Raw genomic sequence first — 17602 nt, 5'->3', positions numbered from 1 at the left:
CCTAATAAATTAAAATACTACGACAAATACCAGTTTACATCAAGCAGCATAATGGACAGGTTTTATACAGCTAACAGCTAACTGGAAGCAGCTGACACCAGAAGCCTTGGACATTCAACTTAAATATGGTTGTGTCTGCTCTTACAGTACGTTCAAAATAACACGATATGACATAATCTCTTTCAGCTGACATATTTCTATCACTTTTTTCCCTTCAAAACAAGCATGCAAAAATATTGCTGGACTGCCAGTTAATTTCAGTCTCTTAATTTGTATTTATTCATTTATTTGATTTTTTTTGTTGGCTGTGTGTGTGTGTGTGTGTGTGTGTGTGTGTGTGTGTGTGTGTGTGTGTGTGTGAGAGAGAGAGAGAGAGAGAGAGAGAGAGAGAGAGAGAGAGAGAGAGAGAGAGAGAGAGAGAGATTTAATTGAATCACTTTGCCAAGAGGAATCAGAGTCAAAATGTGAGAAAGCGAAGTGGCAAGGTGCTTTGATCGCTGCAGACGCACAGGCATAACCCCCCTGTGTAAGTGCATTTAATAAAGTATGCTCATTTTTCTGATGAGCTTGGGTGTGAAAAGGCAAAAAAAAAAAAAAAAAAAAAAACTGTTTAATAATACACACAGAGACTTTAAGCCGTTAGCTTAGCTAGTGTTAACAAGATGGCCCACACTTGAGCAGAGGGTTTCCAGATATATAATGACAGAAATGAGAACATGCAATGTTTTATCAAACATTTACACCCTGTCCACATCCATAGATGATGTACAAACAGACGCTGAGTTATTAGCATTATCTCTTATTGTAAGCATACCTGCTATTACACACAACTTAAAGCCTCTGCAGCCTCTACACTAACATACTGTACACGTTCACAGCAGGTGGCTGGACTATGTGTGTGTTAAGTGTCATTCTCTCCTCCAGCAGTCCTCATGTACAGTAAAGAGGCTATTGATATCTTAGTTCCAGCTCAGGAGAGTGCAGCAGTGACAATGCACTGACACTGCCCTTGATTTAGCTCAAGCCACCTGTGGTACAGGCAAGAGACACACCATTGGGGCATACATTCACGCTACAGTCATTTCTAATAACACTGCACACCTGTAAGTGCTCTGTGTTCCCTCGCAAAGGAATATCAGCCACATTTATGGGTCAGAAACACTGAGAAACTAGAATTTAATGAGGCTGCAGAGGTATTTCAGATTTCGACACAGACTTTCACTGTTAATTCTAGGAGTAGTGTCATTACATTATAATAATATAATATAATATAATATAATATAATATAATATAATATAATATAATATAATATAATATAATATAATATAATATAATATAATATAATATAATAATTACTATAAATGTATTAATATACATTAAATTGTAATATATTATGACATAGATCTCTGGAATTCTTGATTCTGTTTGGTCAGTCACGAAATTCCAGGTGTGTTATTCCCCGATAACAGCCATCATCAATAGTAATGCTGAATAACATACCGCTCATCTGGGTAACACAGCTGCTGCCATCTTTCCACCTCCATTATAGTTATCAGTTGTTTTGAAAATACATTGGAGGACATCAGTATTAATGAGGACTTAGTATAAGATTGTTGCTGTGTTCATCTTCTTGCCAGTATCATTGTTTTGAACAGTGTAATGGATTATAAGATAATAAACAGGTAAGATTTCAAATCAGTTTTATCTCAAATCTCAATATCTTTTGTCCCCATAATTATTTATGTGATGAAAAGCCATGTAAAAAGTGGTATGCCTGTACCATATCCCTTTAAATTTTCGGCTAGTTTGAACTTGTCCATTCTTCTAAACACTACTTGCTAGCAACTGTTTTCTTCCCAGAAACTTTGCAATTAGTATTAGTAGTTACTAATGATATATTACAACCAAATCAATTTTGTGTCCAGTTATTTATTTATGTGGGACATAGATGTGTAATATGGCAGATAATGTACATCCAGCCAGTGTAATATAATATAATATAATTTATTATAGTTTTTTTTAATATAATATAATATAATATAATATAATATAATATAATATAATATAATATAATATAATATAATAATAAAAAATATATATAATTTATGTATTTATTTGTTTATTTATTTTTCTAGATTTACATTAAGGATTGGAACAAGTTTATGATTTAAATGAAAATATGACTCGTGCACATTTAAAAGGTTTTCAAGATGACAAAATGGCTGCTTGGAGGATAAAGGTGCTTAAAAGTTTTTTTTTTTTTTTTTTTTTTTTTTTTTTTGCATGCTGAATGTCACTGTTTAACATCATGGGACCACGTAAATGAATTTAAGCCTTTAGTCTGAGCGAAACCACTACTGCATTAAGCTATTTTGCTATTACTTTGAAGCTAAGTTAGTATACGGCTTTAATGTGGCACCTTTCTGGCTCCAACACATTAAAGTGTGTCTTTGCACAAAGGGCTTTTCAAACAGGAGTGATGCTGAGAAGTTTAAAGTTTTTTGGGTGCTAAATTGAGAGTGTAAAATGGAACGCTGTAATGCTTTAGCAATTATCTGTCCCCATGCTTCCCAGCATACAGGCAAAAAGAATGTGTTGTTCTTCATATTGTCAGGGACCACACGTCCCCATTTTGTCTTTTTCAGATAATCACATTGTTAAAAACCTCGAAAATATGCCATGGAAGGTGCTCACAGCCTGTGTGTCTTTGCCCAATTCACTCATCCTTAATGGCCTCACAAAACCAAAGCCTGACTAGGCCGAGAACCTGAAAGTTCACTCGACTTTTGATGAGGTGCTAGACTGAGAACCAAGAGGATGTCTCATCAAGACCTCACGGCTTAACCCTGCGGAACTATGAACCCTGGTCATTTTGCAAGTTTTCGCTCAATTTCAGCAGACCTGAAGGGCCAAAACCCTCAAGTGTTTGAGATCTGGAACAGCCAGCTAGACCCTCTCTACCTCCGGTTTACTTAATTAGCCTATTACACCCCTTGGCATGCTGGGAATTAAATGTGATGACTCATCTGGTGCCTTTTTCATAAGAAATATATGCAGGGTCCACGGCTCAGGCAAAGTGGTGTAGTGAGTGAGGCCAGTTAGGTTGACTAACAGAGAGGTTATGAGTCCATATCCACAGGGACGGTGGGTTCTGTGCCGTTGATTAGATGAGATTGTGCAAGGTGTAACATGCACGAGTGGAAGTATCCTGACTATATGACACCATTACTTATTTGTATTTGTTTGTGCTGGAAAACAGTTTTTATCTGTGACCATGCATAAATCGATTAGGAATAAGCCGGTGTAGCATTAAGTAAAGACACTTTGTTTTAAAGCAGTGCTCGAGTTATTGAATTCAAAAAATGCAAGAGAAGGTTGTATCCGTATCAAATCACGGCAGAAGAAATTGTTTGCTGTCCACAGTTTGGAAAATCAGTCAGCCTTCATTGTGTGCTTCAAACAATCTGTTTTCCTTCTCCTTGCCTCTCTGTATTTCATTTTGCTTTGCTTTCTCCTTGTCTTCCGTCTATCTATGTATGTGTATTGTGTATATGTGTGTGTGTGTGTGTGTATATATATATATATATATATATATATATATATAAATATATGAGAGAGAGAGAGAGAGAGAGAGAGAGAGAGAGAGAGAGAGAGAGTTATTCCATCCTCTGTTATGTTTCCTTTAGTGGTAAGTGGAGCAAAGCACAAACCAGTAGGTTTGTGGGATTTAATTGAAATTGTATTTTGACAAATACGCATTTAATGGTGTAAAATAGGCTATTGTGTGTGTGCGTCTGGGAATGTGCGATAAGGCACCCAGTTCTGAGCCAATGAGACGAAGTGTAAAGACCATCAGTGAGGGAAAAAAAGGAAGCATACATACACACACACACACAGCCACAAACACACACGCATGTGAGATTTTAATCCCCGTCTTTCTCTTGCATTCTATATATCTGTCTCTCTTTTGGCACAGAGTCAATCCTAGCTCAAGCCCTACCATTTTCTAATATAAATGTTACAATTTTTCAATTTTTACTGCCTGTCCACCTCCTGAATGCTTCTCACCCTATCACTCACACTCTTTGTCATGGAAATTGTGTAATATATGTGTCAGCGCTTGCAATGCATTTGACCGTTGAAATGTTTTTGACTAATGTGGGGGGAAAAAGGCATTTACTTTAGTTTCAGCTTTGCGAGCGTTGCAGCTACACTAGTCTTTTAGATGCACAATGCGTAATTGTAGTTTTTCTGACTGTGAAAATGTCTTCTAGTTTTTCAATTTAGAGAGGTAGACATGTCAGTACTGTGATTGTGTATGCATATGAGCACATTCGCTCTTTTTTATGACAGATAGATGAGAAGTCAGGCAAATGAGGGTCAGCACCACATTTCCGAGACTCATCATGCCTTCTGATGAGAGAGAGGGAGAGGGAGATGCCGAGAGAGGAAGTCACATTAGGTAATTGGCAGTGAGATAGTCGGCAAAACGAAATTATGCTAGTTAATCTCTGCTCAATTAATAATAGCTGGAGAGCTCTAACAGTAGACTAATTATTTCCTCAAGTGCTTTTAAGCACCGTAAGGGGACACCCATACCTGGTCAACACTAGTGAGATTTTACTGAAAATGTGGTGCATTGCGAGTATTTATATGTGTGTGTGTGTGTGTGTGTGTGTGTGTGTGTGTGTGTGTGTGTGTGTGTGTGGTTGTGCATTGATATTCTTATTCCTATTTTTCTTATTATTAAGAAGTATTTATTTATTCATTTATTTATTTAACATTTCAACCACTTATAACATAAACATATCCTCAAAACATTTACAATGTTATTATTATTATTATTATTATTATTATTATTATTATTATTATTATTATAGTAGTAGTTATGGAAGTCTGTTCAATAGTAATAAATAAATAAATAACTGAGAAAAAATAGAAATCAAGTCACATCGTGAGATATCAAAAATTTGAAATGCATTTATTTATATATTTATTTAGTTTAATCATTCTGCTCTATTCTTAATAATAATAATAATAATAATAATAATAGTAATAATAATAATACATTAAATGCAATTACAGAAACAAACGACATACAATACTGTAAGAATGTAGAGCTTTAAATTACTATACAGTAGTTCAGGTAATTTGATTATTACAGAATAATTAGTTTGGTATCTTGACATATGTGAACACAATGTGAGATGAAATTTTGTTCTCTTCTGAGAGGAAACATTTACAGTTATCAGACATGTGAGATTGCTAGGCTTACATAGAGAAAAATCTGAGAAGCAGGGGACTTAAACTGCTCCATTTTCTCTGTATTTAATCACATTGCTTTCTTGAAAATAATAATAATAATAATAATAATAACAATAATAATAATAATAATAAATAATTAAATATTTGAGTTGTTAAAGGAATCTCATTTGTGAGTTTCATTTGTGAACGTAAGATAATAATTTGGAGGCCACCTGGAGGGTGTGGGCAGAGTCTGATGTAGATATGTAGAGAGACAGGAGCAAGAGAGGAAAATAAATACAAACATCACTCCGCCGCACTTCATTGCACCATGTCTGACATGGTTCTTCTCCTGCTGTTGTGTTACTGTACACTTTGTTGTCTTGGCTCACTGATGCAGCACCGCTGAAAACATATGCAGTGTAACCCTGAGGTTACTGAAGCAAACCCTCAGTCCTCCTGAAGCTCTATCGGCTCGCCCGTCACATTAGCTCAGCTAAAGCACTCATGAGCTGACTGCTGTGTTACCTTGCCTAATGCTATTAGAAGGCGTTATGCTGTCAGTTTGCCAGGAATATTCAAGGGAAAATGCTAAAAAGTTACTTTTGCTAACTAAATTATTCGGTTTGCCCATCAGCAAGTACACTGCTACTATAGGACATATGGCCCCAAAAAGTATCTGGACTTTAACTCTAGTTCATCACATTAATCATGAAGATGTCCCTTTAATTTTTGACATCCAAAAAGTTTTTAAATACTTTTGCCTTACTTTTTATAAATAGTTTATAAATAGCCTTATTTTCCAGAAATAGAAAGCAATAGAAATATCTAAACATCCTTAAAAATACATCTTGAAGAATGTTCATTGTACAGTATGCTAAAAATGCCTCCAGAAACTGAGTTTGACACCCCTGTGATAGAAGAACCATTTTGGGTTCCCCAAAGAACCTTTCAGTGAACAATACTTAAAATAACCATTTATTTGTTCTTACTGTTAAGAACATTTTGATCATTTAAAGATCCCTTTTCCACTATAAAGAACCTTTTGTGCAATAAAAAGGTTCCACGAATGTTCAAGGTTCTTCATGGAATAGCAATGCCTACAAAGAACCTTTATTTTTAAGCGTAATTTTTCATATACTATATTATTATTATTATTATTATTTTATTTATTTATTTATTTTTTGGGGGGGGGGCTCACTGTATGTGTGTATAAAATTGAAGCTTTGTGACATGTGATGTCGTGAGTCTAGGTGTCCACAATGTGCAAATAAATAGAGAAAACAACAGAGAGAGTGTTAGATCAGTAGCCTAATGAGCCTACAAGGACATTCCAGCTTTATTGAATCAAATGGACAGCCCTAACTGGAAAGAAAAGAACAGTCTTTCTAATTTTTCTTTTCCCTCAATATTCCAGCCTTTCCAGTGGTGTCTGGTGAAAAGAACTGCCATCTCTTGTGCAGACGCCTCCTAATGCAAATATGAAACTCGTGAAGCGTCTGTGGACAAAGACAAGATAATGTGTTAAAGAGGGGTTTTAATCTCACTAAGAGAAAGCTTGTGATGCTGCTTAGAGGCTGATTTTAGATGCAGAGAAAACAGACAGGGACATTCACGGAGAGACAAAACATTCCTGTTGTTGCAAAGAAATGGAGGGATTGTCTCAATATGTGTAATTCCCTACTACACAGTATCCAAAAAGCAATATGTCAGCAGGATGTCATGATAAAGTAGGCGGTCTATACCAATATGATGTACTGCATCTGCTGAGAGTCTGATGTGTGAAACAAGTGGACAGTTTGCTATCCCATAAGGCTACATGAGTTGAGGAGCTGTCAGATTTGAAAAGTTGACATAAAAAAGTGGGGAAATGTGAGCTGGCAGTGCTATTAATATTAAGAAAGTTGTTCCTTGTGGTTGAATTGTATTAGCTTATCAACACCCACATAAATTATTTTCAGATTTAGTAGACTATGGGGTTGGTAAATTTTACAGGAGTGTGAGTAAATAATGACAAAACATTTTGTGTGTGTGTGTGTGTGTGTGTGTGTGTGTGTGTGTGTGTGTGTGTGTGTGTGTGTGTGTGTGTGTGTGTGTGTGTGTGTGTGTGTGAACTATTCCTTTAAATGTGTTCTTATTGGCTCTTATTTTGTCATTTTGTCCATTACTTCTCTTCCTTTGTGAACAGCAACATTAAATGACACTGACACATGTTGTAGTGGTTTGTTGGGTCACATGCTATTGCTTGTGTGAACACGTGGCAGATTATATTCTGTAAATGCTGTAGATATATTGGATGATCTTGTGGATTCTGCTGAGAGTTTAGACCGTCTGCTAAGCTCATCTCTCTCTCACAGACACACACAGAGCGACTGGACAGAAGGGTCAGAAATTCTGGCTGGCAGTTATGTTTTGGCAAGGCCTCCCATCCGGAAAACAGAGAGCAAAAGAGCATCCTGTAGTTCAGCGGGCCTCTGAGGGACGAGGCTTAACTTGCAGAAGATGAAAACACATGCACACACAGAGTGCTGAAAATGTAGAAGGACGACTAATGCTTCCACACACAAGCATGTTCATGCGTGCTAGAAAAGCTAGGCATTAAGCTTTATACAGAGGGACAAAATACACACAACCCCAAACACATAGATTACAAAATCCTCATATCCCTGTCAATTAGCTGAGCCTCTGGCCCACTTACAGCTTTCCAGAACCCTGACACCAGCCTCACAACAGCAGAGCTTTGACTGCGCCAGGGAATCCACTTTTGTCCACACGTAATTAACTCACAGAATAGCTCTGAGAGCAATATCTTCCATTCCCCCCTCCCGCCTTTCCCTTAACACTCGTTTTCAAACCCTCTGTCGGAGAAGAGTGGATGTTTCTTTTGAGTTATTCAAAAGGACTGGCTGCGGAAAATGGCAGGCATTATACTCCGAACCTCCATCGGCAGAAAAGCCCACTATACGGCGTGACAGTTAGCGTGCCACAGAGCTGCATGCATTTCCGGCTTCTCTGCAGACTGGCGACATACGCTCTGCCCTGGGGTAGAGGCCCAAGTATGGCCCCCTTTGTTTGCCATCTCCAAAGCCTTGCTTTTCAGGCTCAAAACTGAGTTTTAAAAGTGGCTTGGGGTCAAATTTAAAGGCATGGGGGTTTTAGGGAGCGTATGAAAGGAATAAATACTCTTTTGGGTTTGCAGGGCCATAAAGGTTTTTTTTTTTTTCACGCTATTGTGAGTGTTTTGATTCAGTGTAATAAGTGTAATAAGATAAATATATTTAGACACTTACTGGTTGTCAGACATTATGGATTGTGTTCATAATGGACATATTGTGAATGTGTTGATCCATAGTTTCAATGCTAAATTTCATTTTAGATTTGACCAACATTGTACAAAAACTTATATAATTTACTGTGGCTATAAAAGTATGTAAAAAATAAATGAATGAATGAATGAATGAATACTACTTCATTCATTCATTCATTCATTCATTCATTCATTCATTCATTCATTCATTCATTTATCCATTCATCCATCCATCCATTCATTCATTCATTCATTCATTTATTTAAAATTGCACATACAATTTTTGATCATGCTCATAATTAGCCTAACATAATTAAATACATCTCTTTACTTCATATATCACTGTGACTGACCTTGGGAACAGTTGGGTAAAAGTAATTGCAAATTAAATGGTTAGGAAAAGTAAAGTTAGTTCTGAGAAAAGGTTGACCATTATTTGTTTGCTGATGCCCCGTGGTTTTTATATTTTTATCCAATTCAAAAACATTCAGACATTTTTGTTGCATACATTCAGATATTTGAAAAAGAGAGGAGAGAGAGAGAGAGATGAAAGAAAATGGATCAGCAGATTTCAGTCTGACTTATTCATTCCTTTAAGATGTTCATTTAAATGAAACAAGGTGGAGGCAAATCCATTCTAGCAATGATTGAATTCATCTCAGTGCATGTTTGACCTGTGTCTGCCCCCATCTAAATGCTCTGAATTATGGCTGCTTCAGAGTGCATCTTTGAGTGACATCTTAAATGGTCTCCATCTTACCTCTATAATGAGCTGGAAGAGAGACAGAGATTGTGAAAATCACAATTACATGCTGTTATATTACATTAACTGCCGACTAAATCAGACAATGTTCTGTTCCATTTGCAATGAGATTATTGGACAAAACTGTTCTTAGAAGAGAACCTAAAATAGGAGCACAAACTAGGAAAAGCTGAAATCCAGTTAAGATGAGTTTTCCGAGTTTAGAGCAGAAAAAAAAGATGGCCTAAGTTGGGAGAGAACAAACTTATAGGGAAGAAAAAAAGAACATTGAACAGGAAACTATACTTAATATGCCAGCACTTATAAGTTTCACTTGAATGCTTCAGCACACAACCAGAATGGATAAGAGACAAAATCATATAGTAACCAACAAATTCATCCATCTCTGACATTTAAGACAAAGGTATCTTACATGATCAGGCTAAACCATAACCAAATTTTAACTGTTGGCTTTCAGTGACATTTTTTGTTAAATGTATGTGTATAATGTAATGTAGAGTTCTAGAGTTTAGTACCAGAATAGTAAAACAAAAGCATAGACTCAAGTAACAGGCTTTATGGCAGCGGTGTGCGAGGACCGCTAATGAAGTACTGCTCTCAGGCATACTGCTCTTTTGTTGTTTTTCACTGGAGGAAACCGTAGCTGAAGACAGCACAATAAGCGATAGATGAAAAGCCAATGTATAGCCTTGAGGGGCCTGAGTGGTGTGACAGCCAGGCATTGGAGTTATGAAACTGTGGAGGTGCGGTAGTAGTCTGAAAGACTGATTGGCATGAAATGTTCATCAACTGAACACTAACAATCAAAATTGGCTGGACTTGCAGCTCTATGTAGACAGAATACTAGGCTGATGGAAAATGCTAGATGTTGAGTCTCTTTAGTTTGATGGACAGTTATACTCGAGAAGAAGGTGAACATTCTTTCATCATTCCAAACCTTTACAATTTTTTTTTTCTACACTGTAAAAAACATTTATGGTAAAAAACCGGCAGCTGTGGTTGCTAGAACTTCACCGTAAAAAAAATTTGGTAGCAACATTTTAGCAACATTTTTATCTTAACTTAAATTCACAATAAAATACCATATTTCATTAACTAATGTAAGTTTAATAAACCAACATATCGAAGTACTAATATCTGTTTTAAACCATTGTAATGCACTGATAACCACCAAAAACTGGTTGTGATGAGAAATCACATGACGAACCAAATCTCATCACAAACAGCTTTTCTACAAGCTGAGGAGGGCAATACCAATATGTAGAAGGTGCACAGAGTCATTCACACAAACACTAAACCCCATTATGGTGACACATGATACTGAAATAATGCAATAAACATTCATTTAAAAACAATGAAGTGTCATGCAGGGAATTCTGGTAGTGTTAATTTACGTTTTATTCACTGTAAATTATACAATTACTTTTTTCTTTTTCACTTCCAAAAACAGTATTTTTAACAATATTTTACTGTAAGATTACATTAAATGTAATTACATTTATTCACAGAATATAGTATGGAAATGTACTGTTAACCAGTTAACAGGGTTTTACAGTAGCATTTTTTTATTGTTAAAATCACAATAATTTTTTACAGTGCACTTTTCTTTCAGGGAGCAACACACAGGTATAATTTTTGAAGAATATTCTGGCCAATCTTTTCTAATTAATAAAAGTGGAGCACTGGATGGCTTTTTATCCACTGAAATGCTGGTCTAGTTCTCCTTGGCATGTCAATGAGAGAAAAAGCAATATCTGTTTGTTCTTTTGAGCAAACTCTTTAATGAATATCTGATCTATTTCACAGAAGTCTGAATGCCTGTTGTAATAATGTTTATGACACTTTTTTTTTTTTTTTTTTTTAATGTTTTGCTTTTTGTTTTAAAGCTTGAAACCTTCAGTCTCCATTCAGTAAAATTACACCCAAAAAATGAACACTACTCATGTTTTTCTAAACATGCATGACATTTCCTTTTCTGGAAAGAAATTTTCTATATATATATATATATTTTCTTTATTTCTTTTCTCTATCTCAATGCCCATTCATTTTGATCACATGGAAAAGAGCAACCATCACATTACTCAGAACCCCCCCCCCAATACACACACTATTTCCTTACAGAGACTTAACACAGTGTTTTAAAGAGATGAGCGTCTGATCACACGCTGACATTTTCTTGACAGTCGTGTATGTGAATAACATGTTACAGTTTCTTAACGCCTCTTTGAACACATTAACTGTCAAATAAGATTTATCCAGCCATTTTGTAATCCCTGTCAGAAGGAATAACATTGCACTGGCATATCGACGTCCTGCAGATCGGAGCCTACACACTCATCTTTGTTATTGGGGCTATTGAGGTACCGTCGCTTGACTGAGCATTCATTGGTGCATGACAGAGCTTTGTGGGGTGATTGTACATCCACACCTTTCCCTAGACACTGGGCAGCAATCCAGCCTTACGGTCTCATAAAAATGGCACTGAACTCTTTCTGTGGTCTGGTGTCTCAGTCAGACCCAAATAACCCTTACTTACCCACAATGAAAGCACACTGCAGAGTATAACAGACAATATGCAGAAAATATCTTTGTACTGTATTTTCCACCAAAGGAGACACTTTTTGAAGAAATGCCATGTAATCAACTGATTCACAGATAACTCCAACATTTTATGCTTTTTTTTGTCTGATACCATTTTCTAAATTGATTAATCTTACATAGCATTACACTGTGAAGGAAACGAACAGTGATTCTACCCTATTTTTTCTTTGCAGGAGAAAAAGAACATTAAAAGTAAGCCATGGTTAACCCAAATATTTGCTTTTCAACAAAAGGCAGCATGCTTTATTTATTTATTTATTTATTTATTTAGGTTTGCACTCACCCTCTCTTGCTTGTGCCATGCCTCACATTTGGTCATTAACCGACTATCTCTAACACTGCAGCTTTGTGCTTTGGCATCAAAGGTTAGGGATGTCAGCATTTAGTGTTTGAGTGCATTTCAGCTAAGTGAACTTCATATTCAACCTTGTTTGTGCATAGACTTTTGGCACATCTAATGGTTATCTGTTTGCTTGTCAAGTGTTTAAAAGTGTAAACAGAATTATAATTGTTCAGAAGACATTCTGAATAGAAGAGATATGAGATGTTAAGGATACTTGTGGCTTTGTGGCTTTGAATCTGAAACGATCTCTTCTCCCACCCTGGGAAAATAAGCAATCATTCAGATGCGTGACAGTTAGAGCCTTTAGAAAACGCTTGTATAATCCTTTTAACTTGCATACATGTGTTAAAGATGTAACCCAATAGCATGTCACTTCACAGCAAATCCTTCAATATGTCATTCCATAAGTACACTCTAGGTGTTCCCTCAGGCCAAGGAGGGGATTAAACAAGAAAAAGACACATTGTCTTAATTTCCGTACAACTTTGTTAAAATTTGATAGCTTTTGTAGAGTCAGCTTGTTAGTAGAAACATAAAAACACAACTCATACACAACAATCGCATAAAAACAGATCAACTACACACACAGCAATTAGAGATGAATTCAGGCCATTAGTGTAGGAGTCAGAAGTCATGGAAGAGTAGAATTGCCCCACGTTTTCAAAGCATGGTCTTCTTTTTAGAGCTCACATTATTTATTATTTTGTTTAATTTATGTTTTAGCTTTAAGTGTTGTTTGTGTATATATGTTTTCATTTTGTGTAATGTGGTATGTGTTGAACATGAAGTTACAGTGATTTAAAATAATAATAATAATAATAATAATAATAATAATAATAATAATTCTGAACATTTAGAAACATTTGTCAAACACTTACAATTCTAAAGCCCATTTCATGAGACACATACCACGTTCATACCACAATTATTTTTTGTGTGTCAATATTTCATTGTTTTCTTCAGTTTCTCCAGTTGTTTAAAGTCAAACAATGTCATTAATGTTCCACCGCTTCTGTCTCCTTCTCTCTGTTTCCTCCAGACTCTCGGCCCCTGCCTGACGTAGCTATGACGGGTAAATGCACGCGGGAGTGTGATGAATATGGCCACTCGGATGCCTGCTGGATGCCTGTGCGCACCTCTCCTGAACGCAGGCCCAAAGCCACCCCTCCCAAACTCTCCACCTTCATGACCTCCCCCGGGGGCAGCGTTGCCGAACAACCCGGCAGCCAGGAGACGCTAGGTGTTGCCAACGGGGACCCCTCGCACCTGCTGGGCGACCGTAACCGTAATCTCCTTAACAAGAAGATGGCCTCCTCCTCCTCATCCTACGCAGCATTTAGTTCAGCTGGATTTTCTGCCAGCGAGGAAACATCTCGCCCCATTGAGGAGATTCCGCTAGCACCCACAGGTGAATACAAGCCGACGCAATGCGGAACTCTCACCAGGCGGGAAGTTTACCTGTAAACAACACACAGTGACTGCAAGGGATGATGACAGTGATTCCGCATTTTCAGAGATGCTGTTAGCAAACCAAACCCTAAATAAAAGCAACATGGATTTTCCTCAAACTGCTCGTGCAATTAGTGCGGCACTACTTTTGAACTTAAATAGCCGTCTGAGTGAAAACCATGGAATTACATGTTGTAAATGTGCGTGAGAAGGATGAGATGGAGGAGGGGGAAGTGGCCGAGGTGGAGAGAAGGGAATGTAGGTGGATCAGTGCTACTTTGCTGCTAGTGTATTGGGCCCCATAGACTTCCCCAAAGTGCTGCCTGGTTTCTGTAGACCTCTTTCTAAACATGCATGCATCATTTAGCCCCTTAAGAGTGTGTGACCCTTGAGATGGAACTGGACTATACCTTTTTGTCTTTGTTTTTATACAGTAACTCATCGTGAACCGATGAGACTGGTTCTGTATTTTAATCCTTTTTATTTTTTTGGGAAGGGCGGGAGTGTTTTTACGTGGATATATTATGTCCATATGCAATCAGTCAAAGTACTGAACTGTCCAGATAACCAATCACATTATTGAGAACAAAAAAAAAAAAAAAGACAGGCTGACAGTGGACAAAAATCATCGTACGATGACCAATGATGGCATAACTACATGATGTCGGAGCGCTTCGTACGTCATCATTGATTTTAGCCTTAGTTTACAAGGGTTTATGGATACTCAAATGGCCCAAGTCAATGGCATATGCGCTGTAAACGACGAACTTACAGTGTGAGAAGCAAGTTTACCTGTGTGCCTATCAACTTTATGTACAAGTGAAGGAACACAAGCATACAAAGATCCACCAATGCACGTTTTATGTCATGTGGGTGAAGTATTGTACACACACACACACACACACACACACACAATCTGTAAACATACTCTGGACACACACATTGAAATCACGAGCAACCTGTTTTCACCCTGCTCCCATACACCTCTGGAAGCAGAGGGAGGTTATTTACATCTCAGAGCTTGTCAGTTATTTGCCTGAATGCCATGGCTTTGTGTAATTGTGGTTCATCTCTCTCTATATGTGTGAAACTATGCTGAAGTTTTTGTGGTCTCAAGTTGGCCTCCTGGCGCACACACTTGCAAACACACACACAATTGATTCGCACATTGTACATACACATTATAATTATCCCATAAAGCCACAGGAACACTATTTGGATATGCTGCTGGGGTGAATTAGTTTAATAATATTTCCCTGCTAAAGAGCTTGGGCTGGCCCTGTGTAACATTCCTAGTATGAATGTTAAATAGAGCAATAAACTCATTCAACAGATTCACTCTCAATCTCACACACTTCAGAAGAGTAATCAAGGATGAGAACTCGTGTCCCTTGTGTAGTACAATCACATTCAAAGTTCAGCTACTACAGGCACGATTGGAGCGATTGCAATGCGACTGATGATGCCGCTGTATAACCAAAGTATCAGGAACAACATGACGTGATGTCTCAAAGACCTGGGACAGGAAAGCTCCTTTTTAGGTCACATGTTGCTTTAATTACCTTCACATATGTTTCAGTGCATTGTGGGGATACCACGTGTGCAGTTATACATGCATCATGGGCCTATCCCAAACCATTTGCAAGAGGAGGAGTATACATAGGAGGCATCATGCTTTTACAAAAAGGTGGTAAATTATTCAGATGCAATTTTTTTTTTTTTTTTTTTTTTTTGTATGTTAATGATTCCTTAAGTTTGAACAGACTGCCTTTTTTTGCAGCTTGCAGATCTGTAGTCTGTATGTACTACCCGTGTTTAAAAGAAGTGCTCTGATGCTTACAATCTGTATACATAGAAATGTACGTTTTTATTGCACGTTTAAAGGGAATCTACACTTACTATGAAGAAGAAAAAAAAGTGTACAAATATCATAACTTGTGAACATGGAAGTCCACTGCTTGCGTTTGTTACAACCAGACACTAGACATTGTAGTATGACTATGTATATTGATTTGATGAGGATGAAAAATAATCATACACATTTGTTATTCACTCATTTATTTAGCATCATATCATCCGTTGCTTATTTATCTGATTTATTTATATATATTTTTTTCTAGCAGATGTACTTTCATCCATTTGCTCTGTAATGTTTATATTCTTTTCACATAAAAATACCTTTCATTATTATGCAGATTCATTATGTAGTTGTAAAACTTGATTCCAGAAGAATTCAAAAGGAGTCTTGCATACTGTACCTCACAACTCTCTATTGTATTTGTTTTGTTTTTGTTTGTTTTTTTCTAAATATATGCTCATAATGATGCCCTCTTCAGATCTCATCAGTCATATCTTTCCCTTCCTTTTCCAGTGCCACTTTGTATATGTAGTGCTTCTGTAAAAAGAAAAAAAAAAAGAAAAAATAATTCAAAACAAAACTAGAGTGAATGCAAAATATGCAACTGTGCCTTTTTATACCTTTATTGGTATGACTCGTTGGTTTTAACCAGTATGAAACCAATTGTACTGAGATGCTTTCTAAAAGTAAAGGAAGAGTACTTTATGCTGAAACTACAGTCCTGGCAATTTTACTATGATAGACTTTCAAATAACAAAAGCTTTTAACTTGTGGCTTCTTTAAGTAAGCTCAGTCAAACTTTGTCAAGTATGTTGATGAGTACCAACTGTACATGTCATAGGTGAGACCCTGGGATATCCATCCATTTCAAAGTTATAATGGTCACATGTCCAAACTGTGATTTTTTACAGCAAGGATAACTTTAGTCACGAAAGCAATTGTTCGAAAAGGATTGGTAACAACATAATGCTGCAATGGTGGCACAGAAAAACAGAGGAAATGCAAAGTGTGTCCTTTAGGGAGGAAGCAAACATGCTTTGAGACATTCTGCAATTTTCATGATGTGAAAAGGTGGAACAAACACAAAGCTCCAAAGGTTTGTGAATGGGACACACACCTCAGAGGACTATAGAATAGATATAGTATAGTATAGTAGCATATATATATATATATATATAGCTGATTACATTCACTAGGCAGTTACTACATCTTAAAAAAAGAAACTGAGGAGATCAACACCTATGTCTACTGTACATGCCTGGAAAAAGTCTGCACCTTAATTCCTAAAAAAACATCTGACTTTGTTGTCGACGTGCTGAAATTGCTTTTGTTTAATTGTCGTTTGCACTCTGAGGTGTGTGTTCCTTAAGCTTTCAACTTAGAAGAAGATATAAGACTTAAGTTGTAGCACTTAGGTCATAGGACACATCACAGATATTGAAGAAAAAAAAAGAAAAAGATATTGTAATTTTAATCAAACTCTATTTGTCCTTTGACTTGGATGTTGATGTAGAATTGAGAATTGATTTTAATCATTGTTTTATTAGGAGTCACTATGCACGCAGCTTATCTGAACATGGCAAATGTACTGAGCGCAAGCCCACTTCTATTTATGATCTATTTTACATAATTTTTGCTTTTGTACAGGTATTTCTGTAAATAAATTGCTTGTAATTTTTGTCTCTGCAGAAATTAAAAATATACCATGATACAAGAGTGACGGGATTTTTTTTGTTTTTTTTTGTTTCTTCTTTTTTTCACAAGTCATAGAGCACACTTATATAGCCAACACAGGCTGGCAGGCAACACACCTATAAATGGAGCCTTTTACTTTGTTGAGTTGTGATCTCAGACACAGGCCTCTTTGCCATCTGTTGACAGCATACAGTAAAGTTTATAAATGATAAGAGTTCAGCTAGTATTTTCCATTTTCCCAATGCTGTTAAAAATGTCATTGTGTGTCAATCATCAATCAGACATACTCACAGCACAGTTTGATTTTAATGAATTCATAAACAGAATCACACTCAGTACATT

The 17602-nt window shown here is 36.7% G+C and overlaps 1 protein-coding gene across 5 annotated transcripts in view; it reads left to right on the top strand.

Moving 5' to 3' along the window:
- LOC109084096 (protocadherin-7-like) overlaps positions 1-17281 on the top strand; it is a 117155-nt gene extending 99874 nt beyond the window's left edge. For 3 of the 5 annotated variants that reach the window (XM_042760800.1, XM_042760797.1, XM_042760796.1), the window contains one exon: positions 13298-17281. In XM_042760800.1, coding sequence (XP_042616734.1) covers positions 13298-13321 — 24 coding nt within the window. In that variant the 3' untranslated portion in view covers positions 13322-17281. Of the gene's footprint in view, positions 1-12088; positions 12108-13297 lie in introns of all 5 variants that reach the window. The other 2 variants (XM_042760799.1, XM_042760798.1) reach the window with 1 other exon arrangement.
- Positions 17282-17602: the final 321 nt, after the last annotated feature.

This window comes from Cyprinus carpio, chromosome A7, assembly GCF_018340385.1.
Source record: "Cyprinus carpio isolate SPL01 chromosome A7, ASM1834038v1, whole genome shotgun sequence".
Taxonomy (NCBI): domain Eukaryota; kingdom Metazoa; phylum Chordata; class Actinopteri; order Cypriniformes; family Cyprinidae; genus Cyprinus; species Cyprinus carpio.
This window is presented reverse-complemented; position numbering and strand designations above follow the sequence as displayed.